This window comes from Diachasmimorpha longicaudata, chromosome 10 (assembly GCF_034640455.1).
Source record: "Diachasmimorpha longicaudata isolate KC_UGA_2023 chromosome 10, iyDiaLong2, whole genome shotgun sequence".
NCBI classification, from domain to species: Eukaryota; Metazoa; Arthropoda; class Insecta; order Hymenoptera; family Braconidae; genus Diachasmimorpha; species Diachasmimorpha longicaudata.
The window spans coordinates 7,813,360-7,837,498 of NC_087234.1; the positions used below are offsets into that span (position 1 = coordinate 7,813,360).

At 38.1% G+C, this 24,139-nt stretch overlaps 3 protein-coding genes across 5 annotated transcripts; all 3 read right to left on the reverse strand.

The window, feature by feature from the left end:
* Positions 1-8,816: 8,816 nt before the first annotated feature.
* On the reverse strand, positions 8,817-13,092 carry LOC135166790 (facilitated trehalose transporter Tret1-like). Its single transcript, XM_064129384.1, has 3 exons — positions 11,731-13,092; positions 9,774-10,399; positions 8,817-9,698 (listed from the first exon to the last, which is right to left on the reverse strand). The coding sequence occupies exons 1-3, from the start codon at positions 11,879-11,881 to the stop codon at positions 8,979-8,981; spliced, it is 1,497 nt and encodes a 498-aa protein (XP_063985454.1). The 5' UTR covers positions 11,882-13,092; the 3' UTR covers positions 8,817-8,978.
* Positions 13,093-13,775: 683 nt separating this feature from the next.
* On the reverse strand, positions 13,776-19,823 carry LOC135166802 (retinol-binding protein pinta-like). Of its 2 annotated transcripts, none has more exons than XM_064129421.1 (7): positions 19,610-19,823; positions 18,154-18,461; positions 17,558-17,710; positions 17,319-17,427; positions 16,960-17,070; positions 16,785-16,887; positions 13,776-16,703 (listed from the first exon to the last, which is right to left on the reverse strand). In XM_064129421.1, exons 2-7 carry the CDS (start codon positions 18,450-18,452, stop codon positions 16,552-16,554), a joined length of 927 nt encoding a protein of 308 aa, XP_063985491.1. In that variant the 5' UTR covers positions 18,453-18,461; positions 19,610-19,823; the 3' UTR covers positions 13,776-16,551. The 2 variants fall into 2 exon arrangements, with proteins under 2 accessions (XP_063985491.1, XP_063985490.1); XM_064129420.1 differs by having other exon boundaries at positions 19,467-19,822.
* A 350-nt stretch (positions 19,824-20,173) lies between these two features.
* On the reverse strand, positions 20,174-24,096 carry LOC135166805 (protein phosphatase inhibitor 2-like). Of its 2 annotated transcripts, none has more exons than XM_064129426.1 (4): positions 23,786-24,096; positions 23,080-23,250; positions 22,908-22,984; positions 20,174-22,318 (listed from the first exon to the last, which is right to left on the reverse strand). In XM_064129426.1, exons 1-4 carry the CDS (start codon positions 23,863-23,865, stop codon positions 22,077-22,079), a joined length of 570 nt encoding a protein of 189 aa, XP_063985496.1. In that variant the 5' UTR covers positions 23,866-24,096; the 3' UTR covers positions 20,174-22,076. The 2 variants fall into 2 exon arrangements, with proteins under 2 accessions (XP_063985496.1, XP_063985495.1); XM_064129425.1 differs by having other exon boundaries at positions 23,080-23,271.
* Between the last annotated feature and the right edge of the window lie 43 nt (positions 24,097-24,139).

The following is a 24,139-nucleotide window of genomic DNA, read 5'->3' on the forward strand; positions in this document are numbered from 1 at the left end:
TCTCGCATTTTGCGTTATTTGCTGGGGGTTTTTTTATGGGATAGTATTTTACGGACGTTATGTATGATAACAAAAGTTTGAATGTTCGAATCATGCGTTCAGGGGGACGATTTTTTACGTGGAAATTATTATTTTTTTCATTTGGTTGTGGGTAATTTTAGGACAAGTTTACGGTATATTAATCAAAAAATATGACTTGTTTATATACTACTCCATACGGCACATACGATAAATATATTTTTATACAGAAAATTATTTAAATTGAAAAGAACAATTTAATTTGATGAATTCTTTTTCTGGCAACAATCAATTAGCCAATAAATTATTTAATTACTTTCAATTGTTAGCTAGACTATAATAAGCCCCCCCTCACCCGCTTATTAGATGAAAAAAAAATAGAGCCAAGAGCCAGGGATTCGGTAGGCAAAAACGAAGATGACTGATCGCTCGGTTGCGTGCGCGTTCCGCAGCCTCTTCTGCAGCCAACAGCGTGAAATTAAAAGTTCCGTCTAGTCCCGCGAGGCTCCAAGGATGCAAAAAGGAATAAGGAATAGTGAATGGGGGAAAAAAATAGCAGAGCCAAGTTAAAAAAAGGAAAGAAATGATGAAACCGAGAAGATGCTCTCACAGTGGAAAGACAACGGGGCCCCTCATCGATCTTCCCCGGCCGGGGTGCCCTCCTCCCTCGAGGAGACGCCCAGGTACATCAACACACACGGGTAGACCTAGTAAATACCTTTGGCAGAATGACAAAATGTCCCTAATCCGTCGTAAGCCGTAGACCCTTGGCTTCACCCCTCGGATTTCTATGAATCCTCGGTCAGGATTTCCATTGTTCCGAAATCCTGGTATATGGTGAAGCACTACATTATTTTTTATCCGGAGGGATATGGTTATCGCGAGAACAACCCTCTGGTCTCGTGTTTTCACGCATTATATGGTCGGTGAAGAAAAAAATATATATTTGGATTATCAGCTATGTCTGACCCAATTGGGTATTTTCTACTAGTTGCAGTGGTGACAAAATTGCATTGCAATATTTTTCATGTATTTATTTTTGAAAATGTTATCACATTACCGGGAGTACTTTGATGTTTAAAATATTGAATATTTACTATATATATAAAAAAGCAAATAACTAAGGAAAATTATTTGTTTTATCGTGCAAATGAGAGGATTCACAAGAAAAAAAAAAACAAGTCATGGAATTGATCAAAAATATTTCCAGAATTTTAGGCGATGAAAATATGAGGGGGAGGGAGGGGTAGGTATCCGAGTTATATCTTTAAAATATATTATAAAATATATATCAATTTTCCTGCATAACAAGACGCAAGATTCGATTTGACATCGCGCAACGTGAGAACGAGAATGAAGAAAATTTCGTAAAGACTAAGTATACCTTTGTAATAAATGCACTTCCATGAGGATCGAATGTCCAGGGAGATGTCTGAAATTCACCCCCAGAAAGATTTCATCTCAACGAAGTGCCTACCAACAGTTGCAAAAGGTTATTTGCATGCAACTCCCATTCCCCGCACGTTCGCGACTAGCCGCCATCTTGCATCACTTTACTTTGATCTCACTCAGGGCTAATATCGTGGTTAAGTACATACCGCACACAAAAAGGGGGAAAGGGGCCTCTCTGTTCTTCCAAGGGTGGATACCAAGTGTATGCAACATGGGTAACGCGATAATTGGGAGCCTCAGCGTGAGATTATCTGGTCCAATAACTTTCTGAATATTTTTACCATCTTGTCATTTATTTACAAATAAATATAACATGAGAAGTGATTTTTCTTCTCGGTTAGAGAAGTTTTAGTACGAAATAACGATTATAAAAAATTATTTGGCTAAAAGTAAATCTCCCTTTTACTGGAAAAATTTGAAAAATAAAATATAAAAAATACGAAATCCATTTGAACGCATAGACTTAATTGATCAACAACATCAACAATTGAAATCCACTCGTTACAACCAGGGAGGATGTTCTGATATTTTCTCCTCACACTTCAGCCCTCGATGTATCAAAATGCATTGGCTTGCTGCATCATTTGCAATTCATTTGGATCCTAGTGCCCAGCACATTGATAGGCAGAATTGATGGATACCTCCTCGTTGCCCCCCCATCGAAAGCCGGTCAGAGGATGTCTTTTCATCTTGGTCGAGGGCGTATGGTATATGGGTTTAAGATATTCCACGCGCCGGGTGTTTGAGAAGTAATAAAAAGCCGGCGCGCGGCGTCATTACGTTCATCCAGACAAACGAGGTGCCGGCGTGACTGGGATGTCGACGCCGCGGAAGACGAATGCCCGACGTCAAAGGGAGAATCGAAAACTTATTCAAACGGGGAGAGTGAGAGGGGACGATTGCCCGGGTATATTCGTTTGGATTTGGCTGAAGACATTGGATATTGAGAGTGTAACGACGTGGAGTAATGATGCTGCCTTATTATTCACTCATCCCCAGGCGATGAATTTTCAAAATATTCGATAATTTGTGATGGATTTGCCTTGGTGAGACGGCAGTGGGATGGATAAATATTAATCATCAAAATGGAAATTAATTTAATTATGTCTAACTCCAGCTGGGACAGACTAATCCATGTTGAATCTTTCCATTTTTTCAATCACTCTAGGATTTAAAATCACAGCCTTGAGATTACAAAGCTCCTGCTCTTCCAATTGACCCACTGACAGTTATTCAAAAATATTCAAAACCCGATGGACCAAAAACAACACCATTTTTCACTCACCACGCAATTAAAATTCTTTAAATTGGTCATGCTAATTCAAACAAAAAAAAACTCACTCTATGAGGAAAAACTGAATTTCATTATCATTCTATTATAGGATGATTATGTTTGAAACTGGAGTATTGGAATTTTAAGTGAGAGGTCTCATCGCCAATACTATTTTTCGTTCGAATATATTGGAATTCAGACTTGAGTAACGATAGCTGGCCTTGACTTTTCTTTCAAAGACAACCGGACGTCCAAGTATCGGAAAAACAGTTTTATCCGACAAATATTTTTTTCATTGTTCCCCCCCCCCCCCCCAATGATAGCATGTGAGCAAAATTTTCAACTCCCCCCAATTTTTCATCCTCAAGACCCTCGTTACCCCTGCTTACCCAAACCAAAAACATAGACTTTCCCACAATGACAGATAACAACGCTGACGATACGCTGGATGAGATTTCCGTGTGACAGGTATCCAATGCAACGATACCACGTCAGGGAAATATTTCATCCCCTTCGGTTACTCCCCATTACTATGCCCTTAGAAAAATATTTTTCCATCTATTTTGCCTGTTTCCTTTTTTATTACGCGAAGAGGCGAAACTCCGGCCACCGATGACGTATGGTGAATGTACAGGGGTAGCATTCACTGCTCGTTGGATCCTCTCGCGTCGCTAAGTCTTCCATGACTTTTGAGATTTGCCGGACACACGGGTAAAACGTGATAGGATAAGGGGGGGTCGAGTTGCGTGACTATTCGTCTGACTGGGATACATTTCTTAAAGTCGACTTGAAAGTTGTCGCGAGGGGGAGGCAGAAAAGGTGGGTAAAATTTTGAACAAGTTTCTAGGTCCACTCCGAGCCATCCTCAAGTGCCACAATAGTTGACACTCGGTGTGTGTGGTTCTGCATTTTAAAATGTCAAGTGAATTTTTTTTCTCCCCTTTGCAAGGGAAGTTTTTCGCGACTTCGTCACCTCATTACCCCGCCTCGTATTCCTAGTGACACGCACGCTCGTCGATGAATTACGAGAAAAAGTGTAGGAGAAAAAAAGTTAATATAAGTTTTGCCGTAAATGTTGACGCTTGTTATGATTCTAGGGTTACGCCAAGTTGCTAATAAAAGGGCTGATTTTAAAAAGTAAAAAAAAAAGGGAATTTTGATGCATAGATTTTTCAATTTAAAAAATAAACATGACAGACTTTCCTTAGATTATTATTATTATTATTATTATTATTATTATTATTTTATTAACAACAGTCTGTTAATATTGCAATAATTCCATCACTTGTTCCTAATAAATAAAAATCAGGGTGTAATAAAATACAAATCTCGACACCAGAGAATCCATCGGAAAAGCATCCACTTTCCGTACATTCCACCCCCGATTTCGAGCCTTCACGTAATAAAATTAATCCAAGAGCCACATGACATAAAAAACCCTCCCCAGATAAGACATTACCGGCACACGTGGCCGAATGTATTCTCCTCCCCCCAGCGATCGAATTCCTGAAGAAGAACACCCACCACAGACCCAAGATCAGCGACTCCTCTGCTCAAAGAGCAAGAGTAAACCCATAGACAACACGCGGTGTACATCCCCGGGATCATAGAGGGTTACGCCAGTGTACTCTACATATTTTCCCTCCTCTGTCCTCGCTCCACCCCTCAACCCAGGGGTTACGACAAGCCAATATCTAATACTGTCGCCCCGGAATTCCAGATGCAGCGACCCTAAGTGATACACGTCTTATTTATTATTATTGCCACGGCCGCAGCAACCTTTTCCCTTTTCTCTCCACCCTACAAGCCCTCCCAATGTCACTACTACAGTCGGAGACAACGAGGAGAACGCACGGCTACTCTCGTAAAATCCGAAACGAAAAAATATTCAAGGTCCAATACCGAGAGAGTCTGACTACCCACGTGTTCCACATTTTCTTGACATTCAGGTGGTTCCATTCCACTCGTTTCCAGGTTTATTAATCTTTTCAGGAGAAAGCGGTGGAGTCGTAAAATTAAAGAAGACAGACAGAAAGAAAGGGCATTGTTATTCGATGAAGCTCCGCGCATTGTTGAGGGGATTAAATATGTAGGTGATTGCAGAGAGAGGAATTCGTTACCTACGACTTTACATTGAATTATTTGGGATCCTTGAGAGAGAAAATTTGTAGGTTTTTTTCATCAGTTCAGGAAAATATTATCAGGCTTATTTTACTTATAAAGAGAATAAACAATAGATTCTATTAGTATGGTATGTGTCGTCTAATGTATTTTCAACCGAAAGACATAATGAGATCTTTTCTTGAGAGTCGGAATTTAAGGGAAAAAATGGTAATTCGATTTATAAGATTAGGTTGACGGTGGCACTTCACCGTTGAAAGATATGATATGATGCAGCCATCGTCGATATCACCCCCGTCATTTGCATGGTTATTCGATGAGCCGTTTGCACCCCTCCCACCCATGAGATTTTTATCGTCACACGATCGTCCGATCACGATGACCCAACTGAACTGGTGCCTTCTTATACCAGTATTAGAGACTCACCCATGTGATTCCTCCTCTCCCTCTACGGACTCACCCAACGGCTGTCCTTTGACACGTCCATTCCATCCATGGTCTATAAGGTCGGGGCACATACTCCACCATTCAGGACACGTATCAGCTTCCTTTTTCGCGCGAATCGAGCGTCGATGAGACGAGACGCGACCCGAATCGATCGTCCTGGGCTCGATTACGTCGGATTAGGTCGTAACGTGGATTAGCTTGGTGAGAAGAGGATGGAGCGTGAAATTATACTCCTCGGTGTGTATTCCATGCAAATTCCGGAGATGTTTAACGTGTCAATTATTCACTTGAAATTTATTGAATGCTCAGGTAGTGGAAAGAAGGTCGCATTTGAAAAATCTTTGCAAAATAACGACTCGAAAGCCCTTTGCTAATTTATTGTCATAATGAACTGTAGAGTATGCAATATGATAAGCATTTGCCAGTCTTAAATTCTTCTTCCCCTTGGGATTATTTACCTCCCCTTGGAAAACTCAGGTAGTTATGACATGCCTTTCCATCCATTCAAAACTTTTACTCAAAAGATTCACCTCTCGCACCTCCTGTTTCGTTTATTTCATCGAGGGCAGGGCAAGGGGGAATTGAATAATTTCTGGATGAGGGAGCGGTCGAACAAGGTCTGAGGATTCATTTTCTCCTGGCACACCACTCCTAACTTGCCCTGGTTAGTTCTGCCACTTCCCCGATGAGCGGAGAAGGGAGCACCGATTTCTCATATCGGAGGATGAAAATTCTCCTTATAAGGGGCGTTCTGGCAGCCACCCTGGCAGCTTATTGAGGTAAGTACGTACTTGGTTGTGAATTCTTGAGGCGCTATGCCAGCGCTCCAGCCAGCTTGGAATTTCACCCACTATCGTAGGGCTGTTATACAGGGCTTTTTTACTCCCTCATATTTTTTTGCACTTGTTTCAATTCCTCGAGGGTAACAATTTGAAAATATCGAACGTAAAATTTCATCGACTGAGGTCTTTGTTTGAATGAAAAAGAAGAAAAAATTGAAATTAGTTTAAGCTTGACTTCCTCATTCACATCTGAAGAGTCTCTACAACTCGTTGAGAGGGTGCTTTGATTGCCAGGAGGCAGTGAATAGTGACAGGCCTATTACGAGATGCTAATATAAGAACTGATGGAACACCTACAGACTACCCAGCATATACAACGCCATGTTTTCTCGTGGGAGGCAGGGAGATGGGGGGAGTACCTCAGTAGTGTCTTCAATGCCTCGTTTTCTCCCTGTGTTTGAATCTGAATGTACCATGTGCCAGTGGAGAGCGGGTAATTATACGAAAGGAAAAGATGAAAATGCAGGTCGGGAGGAGCGAAGATCATTCCGAGATGGATAATTTCGTATGCATTAAAAGCGAAAGTTATGAATGAGATTTCTCTTTTATTATCCCGTAACGTTTCTTCATTTCAACGGTGAAACCGCCCCTTAAACCAGTAGTGATGCGGAAATGTGGAGAATGTAGAATTGAGAAGAACATCCCGAAGGTTCGACCATAGTTGAAAATCTTAATATTTCCTCTCTTTTCAATGAAAAAATCATTTAAATCAATTATTCATACTCCTGATTTAAAATGGGGGTTTATAAAAAAAAAAACAAAAGAAAAAGTTGAGGTAAAAAATACCGCTCACATAATAAAATCATTAAAATCCCCAATAACACACCCCAATCGTCTATGTTGACCAGTCCTTAACATATTCACGACCTCCATTTCACTAGATTTAACATCGTCTCAACATCAACCCTCCCCCCTACCCGCCTTATTGAGGGTAAGTACGTAGTTTTCCGAGATTTTCAGCGTCTTACGGTCAAACCAAGAGTTAGGCTCGCTGGTGGCTGTTATACGAGCCCTCGAAACGAGCCACCCAATCTACCCGGTTCATGTCGTGTTGTGTAACCAGGCTTTTTTACTCCCATTTTTTCTTCCTCCACGTACAAATTAGATGGCGGTTGGTCAACCTGGGAAAATGGGTGACAAGGATGCCATCGTAAAAGAACACACGAGCCAGTGAAAACCGAATCACGGATGAATGAGGGGTGGTGGGGAGTAAAAGCCGTGACGGTGTTAAATTTAAGGCACAAGCTATAACCCTGAGCCAGCTAAATCCTTGATTCGTTGGGTAGTGCTCACGCTTGCGATACCGTATGTCGCTATATTCTTAACATTACTCTCCACCAAATTACATCATCTCCACAGTTAATTCTCAATTTAATGAGATGTAGCGGAAAAAAATATGGAAAAGTCACATCATAATTAACGAGGGTAATTCGCCAAGACAGGCTGTTAAAAAATTAGGGCATATTACAAAAAAAAAAAATTCTCTCGTGTTCTCACACACACCTCTCAATTTAACTCACAATTTATCCTAAGGTGAGGAAAAGAGAATATGCTATGCAACAATAAAGAGACGTTCATCGTAATTACATCGGCAAACTGAATAATTAATGCATTATGATCAATTGTCTTCGCAAAACACAGTCGTAAACCACTGGCTATTGAGGGAAAAAGGGAAGGAAATTGCGTGGAATCACTTATCTCATTAATTAACACCTTGAGCGGGGAATTTTTCACCGAACATTCCGCAAATTCCATTCCCACTGACGTCACCATCACCAACTTGTCTCTCGGTGATCTCCGATTGATACAGAGGCCAGCGCCACTAGTTGCCATCTTATGATAATCGAGGTGAGTTGAATGCCCGAGGACACATGAGGCCATAAAAAATTATTTATTACATTATAGTAATGCGATAAATTCTTGTTCTCCGATTTTCATTCTTCACTTTTTCTAACGTATAAATTAAATGAATTGAATTGGATAAAGTTGAAGGAGAGCATTAGAAATGAATTAATATAATGCAGTATAATTAATTGTATAAATAATCCAACTCCTTCCAGACATTGGAAATCTATCACGATATTTATCGTTGAGAAAAAAAATTCCGGTCAGGGAAAGATCATAAGGAAAATAATTAATTCGATTTGTCTAGCTTGGTAGATCTGCCGAGTCAGCTGATGCATGTCAAGGATAATCCACTTCCTCCGTTCAACTGCACGAGTATTTGATTTCAAGTGATGCCACCAGACAGGGGCAAACAACGAGTATCCTTGAGAAACAGAATTATACATCTTCCCCCTAGTAGCTTTTGTCTGCAAAAGCGTGCGAGAAACAAAGGTGAGTACCAAAAAATATAGATGAGAATTAAGACACCTCGAGATTAAATTATCCGTTATGCCAGCGGCATAGTTGATTCCTATTCTCTGTGGATGGCCCTCTGGGAGGACTTCATAAATTCTCTCTACTTCCTCGCTCTATATTCTACGTGATAGAAATATCTTAATTCTTTTGCCTTTATTTATTGTACGATCATATGTGAGAGAATCGATAAAGGTAATTAAGAAAAATAATTCTTTATGAAATAATTTCATCAGACCCAAGTGAATATATTATACTTAAAAAACAATCAATAAAAATTATGTACCAACTGAAAAATCCGACAGTAAATTTGTACAAGAGTATTTATTTTAATCCTACAATATGAAAGAAGTGAACAACAGTAAGGTACATCTCTCATAATATCAAAAAAATAAATAATCTAAAAAAAAATCAACATGTATCACAGATCTCTCCCAACTTGAATCATCTTCACGATAATTACCCCCTCATGGTAAAGCAGGTAAGGGCTCCTTGGGTGGATTCAACTTCATCTGTATCTCCTCGAGGGTCTTTCCCTTAGTCTCAGGTGTGATGAAGTAAACAAATAGTGTCCCTATGGCGCAGCAAATGGCGAATATCCAGAATGTCCAGTGGATGCCAACAGTGGTGTTCATAGCCTGAAATCCAAGACCGACTAGTGAGGCGAACACTGAGCCGACGACGATCCCCAGGGCGACGGCTGTGCCCTTGACATTGGTGGGGAATAGCTCACCCAGAAGAACATAAGGCAGTGTACCGATCCCAAGGACTTCCATAACGTCGTAAGCGATGAGAGCAGCGATGGGAAGCCAGGTGATGGAGGAGACATCGGCATGTAGATGATACTTCATGTAGAAAAAGACACCGACGGCGACGAGTGCTACTGCCGCTGATAAGCCCGAAACTAGCATGAGAAATCGTCTACCGAGACGATCAACTAGTCCAGCTGCTAAGAAACCAGCGATCAATTGGCAAACACCGAGGACAACCACTGCCTGCTCAGGGGGTAAGGATGAACCACTGTGGGAGAAGATCTCCTGGGTGTAGGCTACTAGCGCCATATGCCCGGAGAATTGTTGGGTTGCTTTCAAGCCCAAGAGAATCAGCAGTCCACGACGATTGCCGCGCGTTCGCACCAGCTCTATGAAGAGATTTTTCTTGGAGCGCTCCCCTTCCTCCACAGCTTCCTGTCGATATTATTGACAATTTAATGATTTAAATAAAAAAAAAAAAAAAAATTGTTAATGATAATTCTGCCTAACCTTCATTATTTTTATATCCTCTCGCACGCTCTCCGGATTCTTCAGTCGCCTTAAGGTCATCAGGCTCTTCTCAGCATCGGGAATCCTTCCTTTTATCAAGTAAAAATACGGTGTCTCTGGCATGAATGCAAAGGTAATCATAAAAATAAGGGGAACAGATATCGATACAAGATTCAACTGCCAATATGGTAGGTAAGCGCCTACAGCCGTTACAAAAAGCGTTCCAATATTAGCGGAAACTTTGAGAAAAGTGCCCAGCGCCCCCCTGATATTCTTATCTGCAATTTCACCCAAATAAATTGTGATCAAGTTGAAGATTCCCCCGTGACCGATTCCGGCGATGAAACGTGCCACGTAAAGGACCATCAACTTCTGAGCAGCGATTATCAGGCCCCAACCGGCCACCTGGGGAAGTGCGAAAGTCAGTAGTGAGTACTTCCTGCCGATTCTATCGAGGACCAGTGGTGTTAGGAGGGAGCCAACTATTCCGCCGATTGTGTAGCAGGAAACTATCCATGCACCCTGGCCCTTCGTAATCGGATTCGCCATTTCGGGGCCAGTGAGATATGGCAGGGCTGGAGAGGTCCAGCCAAGGTGACCTCCACATCCTATTACTGCGAGACATGCTGCCAGGGCATATTCAAATATTATTATATTTCATAACCAATTGGAATCAATGTTTTTTTTTTCGCAATTATATTATAATAATTATTACAAAATGGCAATTTTGCAATCGATCGATTTGAGATAAAATTGATGTAATTTACGCTAACTCTCTATATTGTATTCATCCAATTTCAACACGTGTCGCGACTGCAAATTATTACCGAATTTCACGGATTGCCAATTGTGAAAATTTTCAATTGGGGTCACGTCAATTCAAACAGGAAATATTTTGTATTTATCGTTGCATCACAGTTTTATTTATTTTCTGATTAAAAGGGGTAATCGGCCGATTCACCTGGTTAATCTATTTCATACAATTAAACGCCATTCTCTGATTCACGTAACTTAGCATTCAGCGAGTGAAGTGTCGATGGTGATCTTTGGGATTGCGCAATACTTACCGTTAGTTTGTTATTTTGTCACGTATGATTTTGTCTTCAAGTGGAAGAATATTTCATAGAAAATCGTTAACAAGTTGTTTGCAAATACCATTGAATTGTTTAGTTTTTTAATAAAAAAATTTCCAAGAAATTACCAGAATTTTTTTTATCAACAAATTCGCTAGATTTTTCAATTAAACATATTCTTCCACATGTTCTCAATTACTTGGATCATAAATTCAGCAGAAAATGTAATCATCAGAGAATTGATAAATCGATACTCGAATTCCATAGCAGCATAAAAATGTGAAATAAATGATTTATAATTTTTTAAATTCAATTCGAGTACACCGGGAGCTAATGCTGAATATGTAGCATAGAATATGCATTATGTGGATCCAATTATTTATGTTACGCAAGTGAATTGCAGATCTCACGCGCATTAACATTTTTGTGTTTATTTCATTCCATTGTATGCTCATTTACATTTTCAATATGATTTTGTGTTTCTGGTGGTCGCTTATGATAATATCGATTGCAAAGTCCTCTCTAAAATACTCAATCTGCAACTCTTCACCAGAATTTAAAGCGTAATTAACGCCCACATATGATCACAATTTACGACGATTTCAGTGTCATTTCCGCTTGCAAAAAAATGTCCAATGAAATGATGATGATTCAAGCAAAAATTTGCGTCAAATTATAAGTCCGTATAACCGTAATTTGCAATTATTTACTTTATGCGCAACGATTCCCGATAATGTAACCAAACAAATATTATTCCACTGAAATTCTTTAGTTTTTCGAACACATTAAATTCAATCTCGTATCGCCGAGAATGTACAGCCAATAGCCACTAACTTCGCTAAACATTTACCAATGCCACTATCAAGAAGTGATCAATGACTTACCGCTTATTGCCGCAGCAAACTGCAGCCACTGACTACCTCGTTCAGGAATAATCTGCTGTTGGCTCTCAATCTCCTTTCCCCCGATGACGTCCAATGCAACTGGCGGCTCATCAGGATTGCGGAGACATCGTAATATTTTTTTCAAATGCATTCTACTCGACGCGATTGGTAAAAATTAATTGACCCACTTTTTTCACTCGCATTAAAGAGAGTTTCACTGTTCAACGCGACAAAATAAGAAAAACAATCTCCACGGTTAATTATTCACCTCGGAGACTGTGTGCTTTGAGAAAAGTATTAATCAATCGACTGTCGATTATTAATGCACGAGACTGCAGTTGTGCCTCTAGAACGTAGGAATTTAATAATAATATTATTTTTATAATAATAATTTTATAATTTACAGGTACAGGACACGACAGTCGGGCACGTGGAGTGCCGAACTGAGTATTCAATGGTTCGGTACAGTGGCTTTTAAGCCAATTGACTGACAGGTGAGCTAATGGTGGGGTTTTGTATACAACTAACAGTGGTAGCATTAACTTCCTGCACAACCCCACTCTCTCAAGCATTTGTACGTTATACGGACGATACGAGTTAACGTTCACCGAAAGGTACGTGTGGAATCATGGACACGGTCAATTGCAATGCCACACATTAAGTCCCTTTGACCAACTTCCGACTTCTTAGTGGGATATTTTCATTGCTCGGCCTTCCTTGGAATTGTGACTCCCAATTGATCATTTTTAAACTGTAATTTTTTCGTTCATCGACGCGAGAGTCCCCGCTAGTTGAAATTGGTCGAAATTGAGGTGCAATTCCTCGAGAAAAATAACAAATAATTCTAATGGACGAAAGATATTAATCTTCAAGAGATTTTCAAGTTTTCCGGCGGGGCCACACAGAGTGGCTCTTGAGGCGCGTGGAAACATGAGATTTGTTCTGGAAATTATTGACCTTGAAATGGGAAAATAGTGGAATGTGAAAATTAATTATGGCTATTTTACTTTACTGGAACAGAGGTTTGGTCTTGTGCGGTATTTTTTCCCGGAATATCATAATTATTGAATTGAAAAAAAAAATGAGAGATTAATTGGGGAATTAAAATGAGCGGTATGAGGAATTAACCGGAATTTTGTTACGTTTCTGTGATTTTGGATCTTGTTTTTGTTTTTTTTTTTCATCTCATTGACATGTGGCACTCACTGTTATCATATATTGTTTCAATAGCAAAATAGTTCCAATAGTCTGAAAAAATTCCATTCACTTCACCTAATAACGGTCATTAATCAACATCAAAGTGATTTCAGAAAAGTCAATGATCAATCAATAATGAGAAAAATCACCACTGATTACAGTAATTCTTATTGGTTTAAGTGAATTCATTCATCAATAATTTTTCAAATACTCATTACAATTATTCCAAGACGATTAATATCATCCTCGAATACTGAACATCAGTCGTGACTTTAAAATGAAGCATTAATTCTATTCATTATGTCAGCGCAACATTCCAGCGCCAACTGGTCTGCCAATACACGTAGCAAGATGTGTGTGTATCCGGAAAAAAAAACTTGATCCTCCTCGAGCATCAATTAAAACACTTACGATCTTGGAAGTCGGCCACATCGTGCATACGTAATGGCTTTCACCTCTGGAACTGATCTAATGAAAAGAAAAATCATTGCTCGCTAATTGATAATAATGACATTCATTGAAATTTATTTATTATTCCATTTTATGTTATCCGGATTGGTCTTTTTATTAATAGTAACATTAGATTAATGTATGCCATTTTATTTATTTTTCTTAACTTCTACGTCGTCTACATTCAATGGAGAGCAATTTAGCTAAAAATCAGTACAAAATCCTCAGTATCCGCGAAAAATCATGGTAAACAATTACTTGCAGGAATGTCACAGGTGATCCACTTGTAGTAAGATGAGCGTGTGGTTACGTAATGAGAGTAATTCCCTCTGAAATATGCGATAGCCTCAGCATTCCAGAGTAGCCGTAGTCATATCCGTTGGAAATTAACATTCCTCTTGTTTTTTTTTTTTTTTTCATCATTTATCTGAATATATTCCACAATCGTAATCTTTCAATCAGCGTGTTCGCCAGACATTGGGGCATAACATCGCAATCATGGTCAATCAGAGACAGTACATCGGACGAGTGATTGGCTCAACCTGATACTGTTTATTTTTACATTCCGCAATGTTGAGAATTGTAATGATAAAAAATATTGACAATTGACTGGACAAATGTTTGGATGGCTCTTACTATTCGCTCGTAACCCCCAATTCCCCAGCTCATTTAGGGTCACATTAGTCCTCACATCGCGTACAGCATCGCCAGTGGTAAATACATGTCGACGGAGTCGAGGTCGACATGGCACGACACATACGAAACTCCTGAGCAAGTCGTTTTAACGTACTTAACGCGTTTCGCTGTACGGAAATAACGATGGAATTTTAACGCCTTGTGGGAGGAGGTAGGGGTCTCAAGGACATCTCCAGTCGACTGTGAATGATCGGTTGCTTATGATAAGTCCCCGGGGGTCTTCAATCATCGTCCAGTGCATCCTATTGTTCCATTATAATTAATAGTTTATTGAAGAATTCATGCTGTCCCGTTGATGAACAACGATTTGATATTTTCAATTGTTAATACTGATGAATCAAATCAAAGAGTTTGGAGATTATACTTTTCAGCGCCGATTGATACTTTTTGCGTCTTTTCAACATGTTTTATAAAAATGTTATCATGATTATTTCCACATACAAGGGGGATAGCGAAATTTACATCTCAATTTTTTTTTAATAGCTTCATCCCCTCTACAAAAAAGATAATTCTCAAAATTTTTGTACTTCCCTTAGATTCAGAGATATTTCTTAAAAACTTTAAGAAGTTAAGGGCTGACTGCACTTGTCTTCACCACTTCACTACAATTTTCATCGCTACAAAAAAAAAAACCAGTAGAGCGAAAAGTAATTTTTTCACGTCACTCTGTCAATCGTCGTCATCTTTCTAAATTCTATTTTCTTGATTTTCTGTAGGAAGAATGGGAAAATCGTGAGTTCAACGCCATTTCTAGCGCCCGCTAGATAACCCATCCATCCCCAGTATGTGTCCCAATGAATGAAGAATGAAACCGGCGACACCAATGCGGGGTGCGCTGCAAGCTCGACCAATCACCACGAAGCACCAGGTAGACCATGCAGCACGAAGGGGGTGGCATGCAACGATCACGTGAACTTCCCCCTCACCACGCCCACAAGGTACTTCTATTCTCCTTCGTCCAAACGCTTGCGATGTACATCCACACTGCTACCACCCTCACATCATTCGGCATGAACCATAAATTCACTGAAATATTCAACTTATGCAAAACCCCAGTCTCTACATTCTCCCAGTCCCCAGTAACAATAAAGCCCGGAATATAATTGAGACACTGAACAGTGGAAATTATCTCCACTTCTTTATTCCTCGATGTTTATTATTCTTCAAAACGTGCCTTTCCTTCGGTACAAAATAGATTTCCATAAAATTTTTGCAGTTTTAACGATGATTACAATCTAGTGAAACAACTCGTGAATAACATCATTTATTATTCGAAACATCTTGAAGAACTACTTTGAGAGAAAAAAATTGACTCCGCTGGCACTGGAAATTTTATTGAGGAAAACATGAATTTTCCCCGTATTTTAGTAAGAATTTCCGCGAAATTCCGAGAAATTTCACGTTAATTTTTTACACACAATCCATTCTAGTTTTTTTCACCAGTTCTCCTCGTAGAATTTTCCCCGAAATTCCCCCCCCCCCCCTAAATATCTAAGGAAAGAAGTTGTAATTGCGAAAATCGTATTCTGAGGGAAACTTTCTTTTTCCGTGAGTAAAATATTTTTTTGCTCCCAATGTATAAAAATCAACACTCTCATGTATACACTGTTAGAAATTGTTTAAAATTCAATCAATTGCGTTTTCTCGATACTTCAAGAAAACATTCGTTCATCACCCAGAAATTCGCTAAAAATTCCACGCAATTTGGTACTCAGTAAAAATTTTGCGAGACTCTCCACTCAAAATTTCAAAAGTAATTTTCCATCAGTGCACTTTAAATAATAAAAAAAAAATAAAAATTCAACGAAGAAACGAACACAGACACCTGTTGAAGTGCTCCCGAACTAACACCACCATCATCAAAGAGTTCCTTCCTGTCCAACCACCAATGCTGTAAATATCCCCGGAATAAGCCGGGAAATTGATTTTTTCCCACCTCAGTTAAATTTTTAAAAAAGAAAAATCGATTTTTTCCCAACAATTGAACGATTAAATTTTGAATGAATTTTTCAACCACCCGGTATCATCACCCGAATAACCCGAATAATATTGATATTGTCAAGGGGGTGAAAATTTGCCCACGTACTCGTTTTCACCAAGATTCCACCTCATTTTAATGCCCGTCCACTCGTCGTCCCCAGGATCGTGTCGTACGGAACGACACGATAATGTTATTATATGATAGGTGATTCTAAGCACGTCCTTAATAATATCTTGCCGACGACGCGCGACACACCGGCTTCTACAAGCCTCCCCACAAGCTTTCATTCTTCGGGGGCTGAAGTTTCCTTGAGAAGAAAAGGTAACGCTGTACTGCGTGGTGGGCGTGCTAAAGCCGTCGATGTAATTCGTCCTTTACGCAATGTTGAGGAGATCAACGATGAGTTTTCACCACGACACATGTTTGAGGTAGTATGATGTACATTGAGAATGGGGGGATGGCGGTGAGTTGTTTCGATGGAAATGTCAATTTGGAGTTTAATCGAATTCTAGCTTCTTGAAACTGCCGTCGACGCCGAAGAGATCGAGGGATGTTATTGCCTTGCCCGGGCGCTTTGACTCGTCCACGTGGTGCTTTTTCTCCTGCTGGTACCAGTCACGGTGGTCGAGTACTGCGTTCTTCCATTGCTCTGCAATTAATCAATATGATTATTGATAAATTGAAATTACATACAACATGGAAAAATTCAATCATTCATATATTTAGTTACGTGTTAAAGCGGCTATTGAGGGAGCTTGGCCACCGTAATCCGATGGCAGGACATCCGCCGGAACGTATTGGAAAACATCTTCTAGGTCCTTATGAACCATTATCTACAAGTATAAACCCTCATTATGTGTGTATTCCGATCAGAGTGGAAATTTAAAATGGAATAATTCGATTACCCTGTCCTTCAACTTCTTGTTCATAAAATTTTTGAAGATAGAGAAGAGTACGTCGAACGACGAGGGAGGATTGACAAAATGCAAACACTTTGTTTTTATCGGATAGCCATCCTGAGGTTAAAAAAACAGAAGGCCGAATTATATCTCTGTCCATTCAGCATTTTTCACGATTCAAAGATATTCAAGTGTTTTGTTACAATTTCAACCATCAAATTATTTAATTCAATCTGAACGAAATGTTTTTAAAATGATTTATAAAAAGATGAATTATATAGGTAATTTAATGATATATAGACATTAGCACAATCATAAAACGAGATAAGTCGACTTGAATATTTTTAATTAAATTAAATTTTCACCTGAAAGGCCATAACAGTTTTCTTCACCAGTGATGGTGTGAACTGGCTCGCGTGCTCGAGCTTACTCCCAGTTAGATCTAGAACGCTAATCTGACCTGCAACATTGAGCCTTGCATTCCACCAAGGGCATCGCATGTATTATTTCGTGTTTTTCTTTTGCATTATCCCAATGGGTACTTCATGAGTAACGTACTTGGGGGAATGTTATTCTTGACGTCATGAGGAAATTGTTGACCTACCGATCGTCCTTGAGGAGTAGAAAATCCATGATCATGAAGGAGACCTTGAGGATGCTGGCGTAGGTGTATTTTTTGGGGTCGAATTGACAGGGCCGCATAAGAATTACACGGGGCCCATCTGCAGTCATTGGCTCAGGCAGTGGTAAATAAATTCTTCAAGTGATAATTTATTAAATACAAAATTAATTAAAAAATCCAACGGTCTCCCTGTTATTTGTTCTTCTACGTTAATTTCATTTCAAATTATGCAACGTACGTGTGTTTCTAAAATAGGATGGTTTTGTAGAAAAAAACCTAGTTATTTAGATGGTAATTTTTCAAGTTAATATATTCCCACGGAATGTTCTCTCTAAGGATTTTTCAATAGGAATATTCCCCGTTTTTTCTTGCTTCTAAATGGAATCTTAATCAACATTAATTTTTCAATTTGATCATTTGATTTTTATGCCACACTGCTAGCCTCATAGTTACGTTGACCGTTTGATTATCATAAAAGTTGATAACACAGAAGATTGATGTTTTGAATTTCGATAATTGTATCAATAATTTCATGAAATTTTGATATTTGTTTGGCATTTTTCGTGGCATATACCCACCCCAAATCGAGCACCTCCCGGATGACCCTGTCATCAAGATCCCTCTGCAAAAATATCTCCGGCAGATGTGTCCGAACAGTGTAGAACGTGTCCAGCTTCTCCTTAGTTCTCTCTAAACTGTACTTGCACCCCCGGAGGAAGGCCACAAGCCACTGAGGATCCGTTCTCCCATTCATATGCGGCTGCTTCTCCAGCCACTCGGTGATATATTTCACATGCTCAGCAATTCGTTTCTCATCCTCCTTCAGTTCCTTCTTCGCCACTTTTTTTAAATCCGCGGGCAGTGCTCGAATGTTCATCGTACAAATCTATTGTACGACAGAGTCAAGTAAAATTCAATAAAAATTGATGATGCGACGTTCCTTTATCAATAACTAATAATTTTCATGCTACATGATTTAATTCCATGGAATGTCTCCAATATTCTTCATTCAGAAATCAAATTCTACCTGAAGAAAGGGCATTCACAGCGATAACGTTAATCTTACTCAATGATAAGGAGGATTTTACTGATAATTAATTTTAAACCTTTTTTTTTTTTCAACACTATCCACTTGCCCATTTTTTTCTTGTCGATGAATACACTTTGTTTTATCAATACAAAAAAAATTTCATGAGAAGAGATTTTCTGACTCAAAAATAAATCACTTGGATATTTACAATTATCACGAAAATTGTGAGAAATCCAAATTAAAAATCCATAGTAAACAAATTTCCATGAGTTTCACAGTTGAATTCTCTTAAAAAAAAAGAATTTTATTAATCTCCCTAGCATAAGTATTCCGGCAAATCTATCAATCGTTCGTGACCTTGACGTCATCAATTCCCTCTGTACGTATTTTAAATCCCCGTGATTACGCAATAGCAACATCGATAACACATCGCTCTTTCAATAATTTCCCATTCAATCAATTGATAAAAGAGCTGAAAATCCCGAGAAACTGCATCATTATCAATGATTGAACCACCTCGGCTTCAATTCAATAATACTCCCGCTTCCAATTCGACTAATGACAGCTAATGACGTCAACCGAACGGGAATGGTAGCCATCGGACACTTTGGTATTCTTGTCAGCCAGCACTTCCTCATATTATTTCATTTGCCCTTGTCATTCTATGAAATTTTCTCGATTTAGTAAACGAAATTTTCCCATACAATAAAATTTCCACTTGAATCATTGGTGAACGATATATACTTTTCATAAAAATGACCTCACAATTATTGGTTTCTTACAAAAATCTTTCACACTGAAATCAAATCGGAATAGATATCAACAAATTACTGATTACCAGAATAATGACAGGAAAATTACCATTAAATTGCGAATTCCGCGTAATTAATCGCCTTCAGTGACTGATGAATATTCTCTAAAGACCGTTTTTACTCCGAGTATTGAATATTCTTTATCATTCACTAGGCACTTGGTTCCCAATAAAAATATAACTTGCTTATCACCTGTGAGTTTACAGCCAACTACTATCCGCACGAGTTCTCGATGACTCCTCCAGTGGTTGCCGGCTTATCTGGCTCTGCTGTACTGGGCATTGGTCAGTGCTCCGGTAAGAAATTATTAGTGCAAATTCAGACCCATGTAATCGGTCATGATAAAAGATATTTTGCTTTATATTCACAAAAGCGTAGACAGATCGATAACCAAACGCTTTGCAGTCGCTGGAGATAACCGCTGACAGATTCAGATAATAAAATGGATATGAAGGAACAGGTGTTCATGACTCAACAGAACTCACAGATATAATTCAAAGATTTTGCCCCGATTGCCAATAATTTTGGAGTATTTTTTTTCAAAATTAATACTCGATGATGAAAAAAAATAGGCAAAACTCGAAGCAAATTGATTAGCACTTTTTATAAAATACTTTATTTTTATTCTTTTTCAAAAATTGTCTCACGCAATAGTATTGAATAGTATAATAATTTGATGACAAATTCATGAGAAAACAGCCACTAAAAAATCCCTACTCAAGTGCCCAAAAAGCAAAAAAATTAAAAATATTCACGTCTACCAAACAATTTTTATTTCCGTGTTAAATATATATAATTTTATCACTTTTCATTATACAATATTGAACAATCTATCGTGTCACAATTTTTCCATAATCGTTAATTAATCAACCATCATTACAAACGAATCATGCGATCATGCTTTTACATTAACTTATGGATGGCCACACCCATGTACTCTAGTTTACGTCTGTAGTAATCTAAAAAACATTACGTGCAAGTAAACACAGTCTCCTGCTCGAAAGTGAATTTTCATCGGCATTGGACAGTCTATAGGCCAGTCAACTGGTGACAATGAATTTCCCTAGTTGAATTCTATTTTTCAAGGACGGCGATGTAACACTATCAATATGATATTACACGTTGCATTTACATGATTTTTAATTTAAAACATCTGGATGTGATTCTTGCATTCGTTTGGACGATTTATCTCTCATTTATTTGATTTACGATACGACAGAAATGCTCCACACGCCGAGCAGCAGCCAGATCTCGATGTTCCTTTTCTACTTGAAGTGGAGTTCATCCTGTTGGATAATCCAATTATCGTCATCTTTATGTACATTTCTTTGCTTTTTTTTAAATAATTCTAGTTACTAATCGTCGAGTATAAAACTGGAATTATTTATCCTGAATATTGGGGCCCGTTGTTCTTTCTTTTGGGGAATATTACACATTTCACTAGTCTAACATGATTTGTCACTAACAATTCAGTTGTGAAATGAGGAATTTTTGGAGACATAACTTTAATTTGGAAAATTAAAATATGGAAATTATTATAAAAGATTATTAATGGATATAAACCGTTCAATATTCTTGACCATAAATGATCGGAAAGCACAAAAATGATTTCACGGAAAAATGAAAATTGTTAAGTAGCTAATTTCTGATTAAATTATAAATTATAGATGAAAATCATGATCAATTCAATTTTTTCTCATAAAAAAAAAGTGCTAGCCAGATATCCTCATTTCACAACAGGAAAAAAACTCTAAATCACTTACTCAATGATCCCCAATACATTTGACACAAACTGTACAACAAATCATTAATTCCTACTGATTCCAATCATCTCTAATTATTGACTCGATTACACAGATATCGCAAATCAGCATCTCCAACTAGTCAACAAACCCTGAATGACAAAAAAAATATCCTCTCTCTCAAAACATTGATAAGCATTTGAGTACAATTAAATATTTGCTACTCGACAAGAAAAATCAATAATAATCTACCAGTAATCCTTAATTATTCACGATTTACCACACATAATTACTCTAAAGTGCATAGGAAATATTGAATGTAATAATAATCGACTCCATCGAACTCCGAAAAATATCTTATCCCGATCTAACAATTTTATAATTTATTATAAAATTATCATCGATATCTATTATCTCTAACTAACTGTATCATCAGTATCTAGTTGTGTTAATCTGTCTTGTCAATATTTTTCTCCCAAAAATTGAATCTAAATCTCTAGATACATTACGTATATAATATATTCATTTACGTATTTAATCGGCAATAGTGCTACAACAATGATGATAAAGCCCGGAACAAAAATCACACGAAAATAAATCGAAATATAAATAATGATGGTAGCTAATTAATCAATCGATATTACAAATAAATTGTCAATTTAGTCAATTTCCAGAGAAACATTCTTCACATTTTGAAATGTCTCAGTCTAATTTCGTTGCGTTATACAACTTGCCCCCTAATAAATCGAGCATCAAGTTTTAATTGGAAGATATTGATCAAATGGAAGCGTCCATTTTTAGTTAATTATGTCACTATCAGCTACATCTTTACGCACTACACCTGGATTTATTTCAACGGCGATAAATGAAATTAATATTTAATGCATTAGTGGATGTTTGGCTGAGCTGAGGGATGTCTATTCAGGGGTATTTAATTTTGGCTGCATTTCGCTATCAGAGGGACAAACACGATTTGTGCTCTCGACGATGCCACTAGAATCGCTGTCGTACTCATCGTAGTATCGGCGCTGGCTCCCATCAGGCTCAGCCTCGTCGTCGCTGTCTTCGTCGTCCTCGATGAATTTCTTTCGGGCCAGCTGCACTGTCTCCCACTCCTTGTAATGAATTCTTCGCTTTGCCTCAAACATTTTTCGGGTCGCTGGGGAATTTATGAAAAAGAAGATTAAATGACGAAGGCGAATTGGGGCAGTGCCAGGACATTTTTACATTTTCAATGTTCCAATTCTTCAATTTCTCTGAATTTAATATTTACGCGTTTTCAAGCATTTCATAATTTTATTATTTCTTTCATATTGGAGAAACAAAAAATTGCTTTGAAATGCTTTATTGAAAAAAAATGGTACTTAAAAATTTGACATAATAAAAATTAGAAAAACACCAATGTTTGAGTTTTATCATGTTTAAAATTACTTCAAAGTATTGATTTCAGAAAAAATGAGCCAGAGAGTTTCTTAGGATATAAAAGTATCATGTCATGTTCCTACAAACCACTCATTAGCAAGCTAATTGAATATTCATGAAGATTAAAGGAGGGGACAATTAATTGTAGCCGAGACTATTGATTTTCAACAAAATAAAAATCATTAAATGCCGAACAACTTTTCGATTAGACTGGAAAACCATCAACTAGAAAAGTCTTTGCATTTCTCATCCCACACTGTGTTTTCCCACTTAATTTACTACTTGCAGATTAATAATAGAACGCAATCAGGAAGATGGAATGTTACCTCGTTGCTCGGGAGTCTCCTCTTCCTCCTCGTCACTCAATTCCTCGAATATCTTGGGTTTGCTGCTCCTAGCAAGCCTGAAATTCATATTTTAAATCCATGAAAATCCGGGACTCAGCCAGAAAATAAATGTAAACACAACAAACGAGTGAAACAATCAGAAGCCACTCACTTGTCAGTGATAACCGATGAGTCCAGTTCATCGTCCTCATGTTTGTTATCGAAACCCTCGTAATTATACGGAGTTTTCGGCTCTTCAATCTTCATGTGACCGTAATCCTTATCTGCTGGATGCAGCGTTGCAATGATATTCATCTCGTCCCATTTCGTTTCTTTATTTGGTCTGATAATGAAAAATAAACCACTTTTCAAAAATTTTCACACTGTCAGAACACAAATGATTTGTTTATCTGACGACACAATCATGGCAATTCTATTCAAGTTCTTTTCGATCCACAACTCATAATCTAGTGACTTGGTACGATTTTTTTTTAATACAACAAAATGCTCTGAGTCGGATGCAGTAGACCTTTCGATTATTTTATTAATAAATATCTTCAAGCCTAATGAATAAAAAAAACTAATTATAATTCATGAAAAAAAATTGTATCTCTCGATTTCTCAGCAAAATATGTCTCGCCTTTTTTGTTGCTATTTTCGTAACTAGAATTCCGGGGGTTCAGTAATATTTTGTTAAAATGCGACGATGAACAGAACGATAATGGAGGATGTTGTGGTCCCCCAAGCCATTTCTTTTTTTTCTACCCATAATCATCGTTATAAATAATCCCACAAAAGCTTGTGAAATTTATTTCAACATTTTTTATTCAGCCTGATAACACCAATGACCCCCTAATTTCTAAGTAAACATAACTTACCTGGGTGCCTCGTGGCTGTCAAAGCTGCTCGAAGTCTTCAAAATGCCCTTCGACGGTCGTTTACCCAAATTCTCAGCCATGTTTTGCCCTTTGTCAAAAATTTCTGCATATGATCACCAACAATTTATTTATTAGAGTGAACAATTTGGATGTTTTACTCGATAATTCACCCGATGTTAGGATATTACAGACTCAATAATACCGGTGACCTAATTCATTTTTTTTATTCCGTGTGATTGCTAGTTCATGAGTAGAACCAGGGTAAGACGGAATAAAAAAAAATGAAATCCCGACTGCTTTGGCAGAAGGGAGAACTCTCTACATGGAGAATCGCCTTTTGGAATTTATGAATCG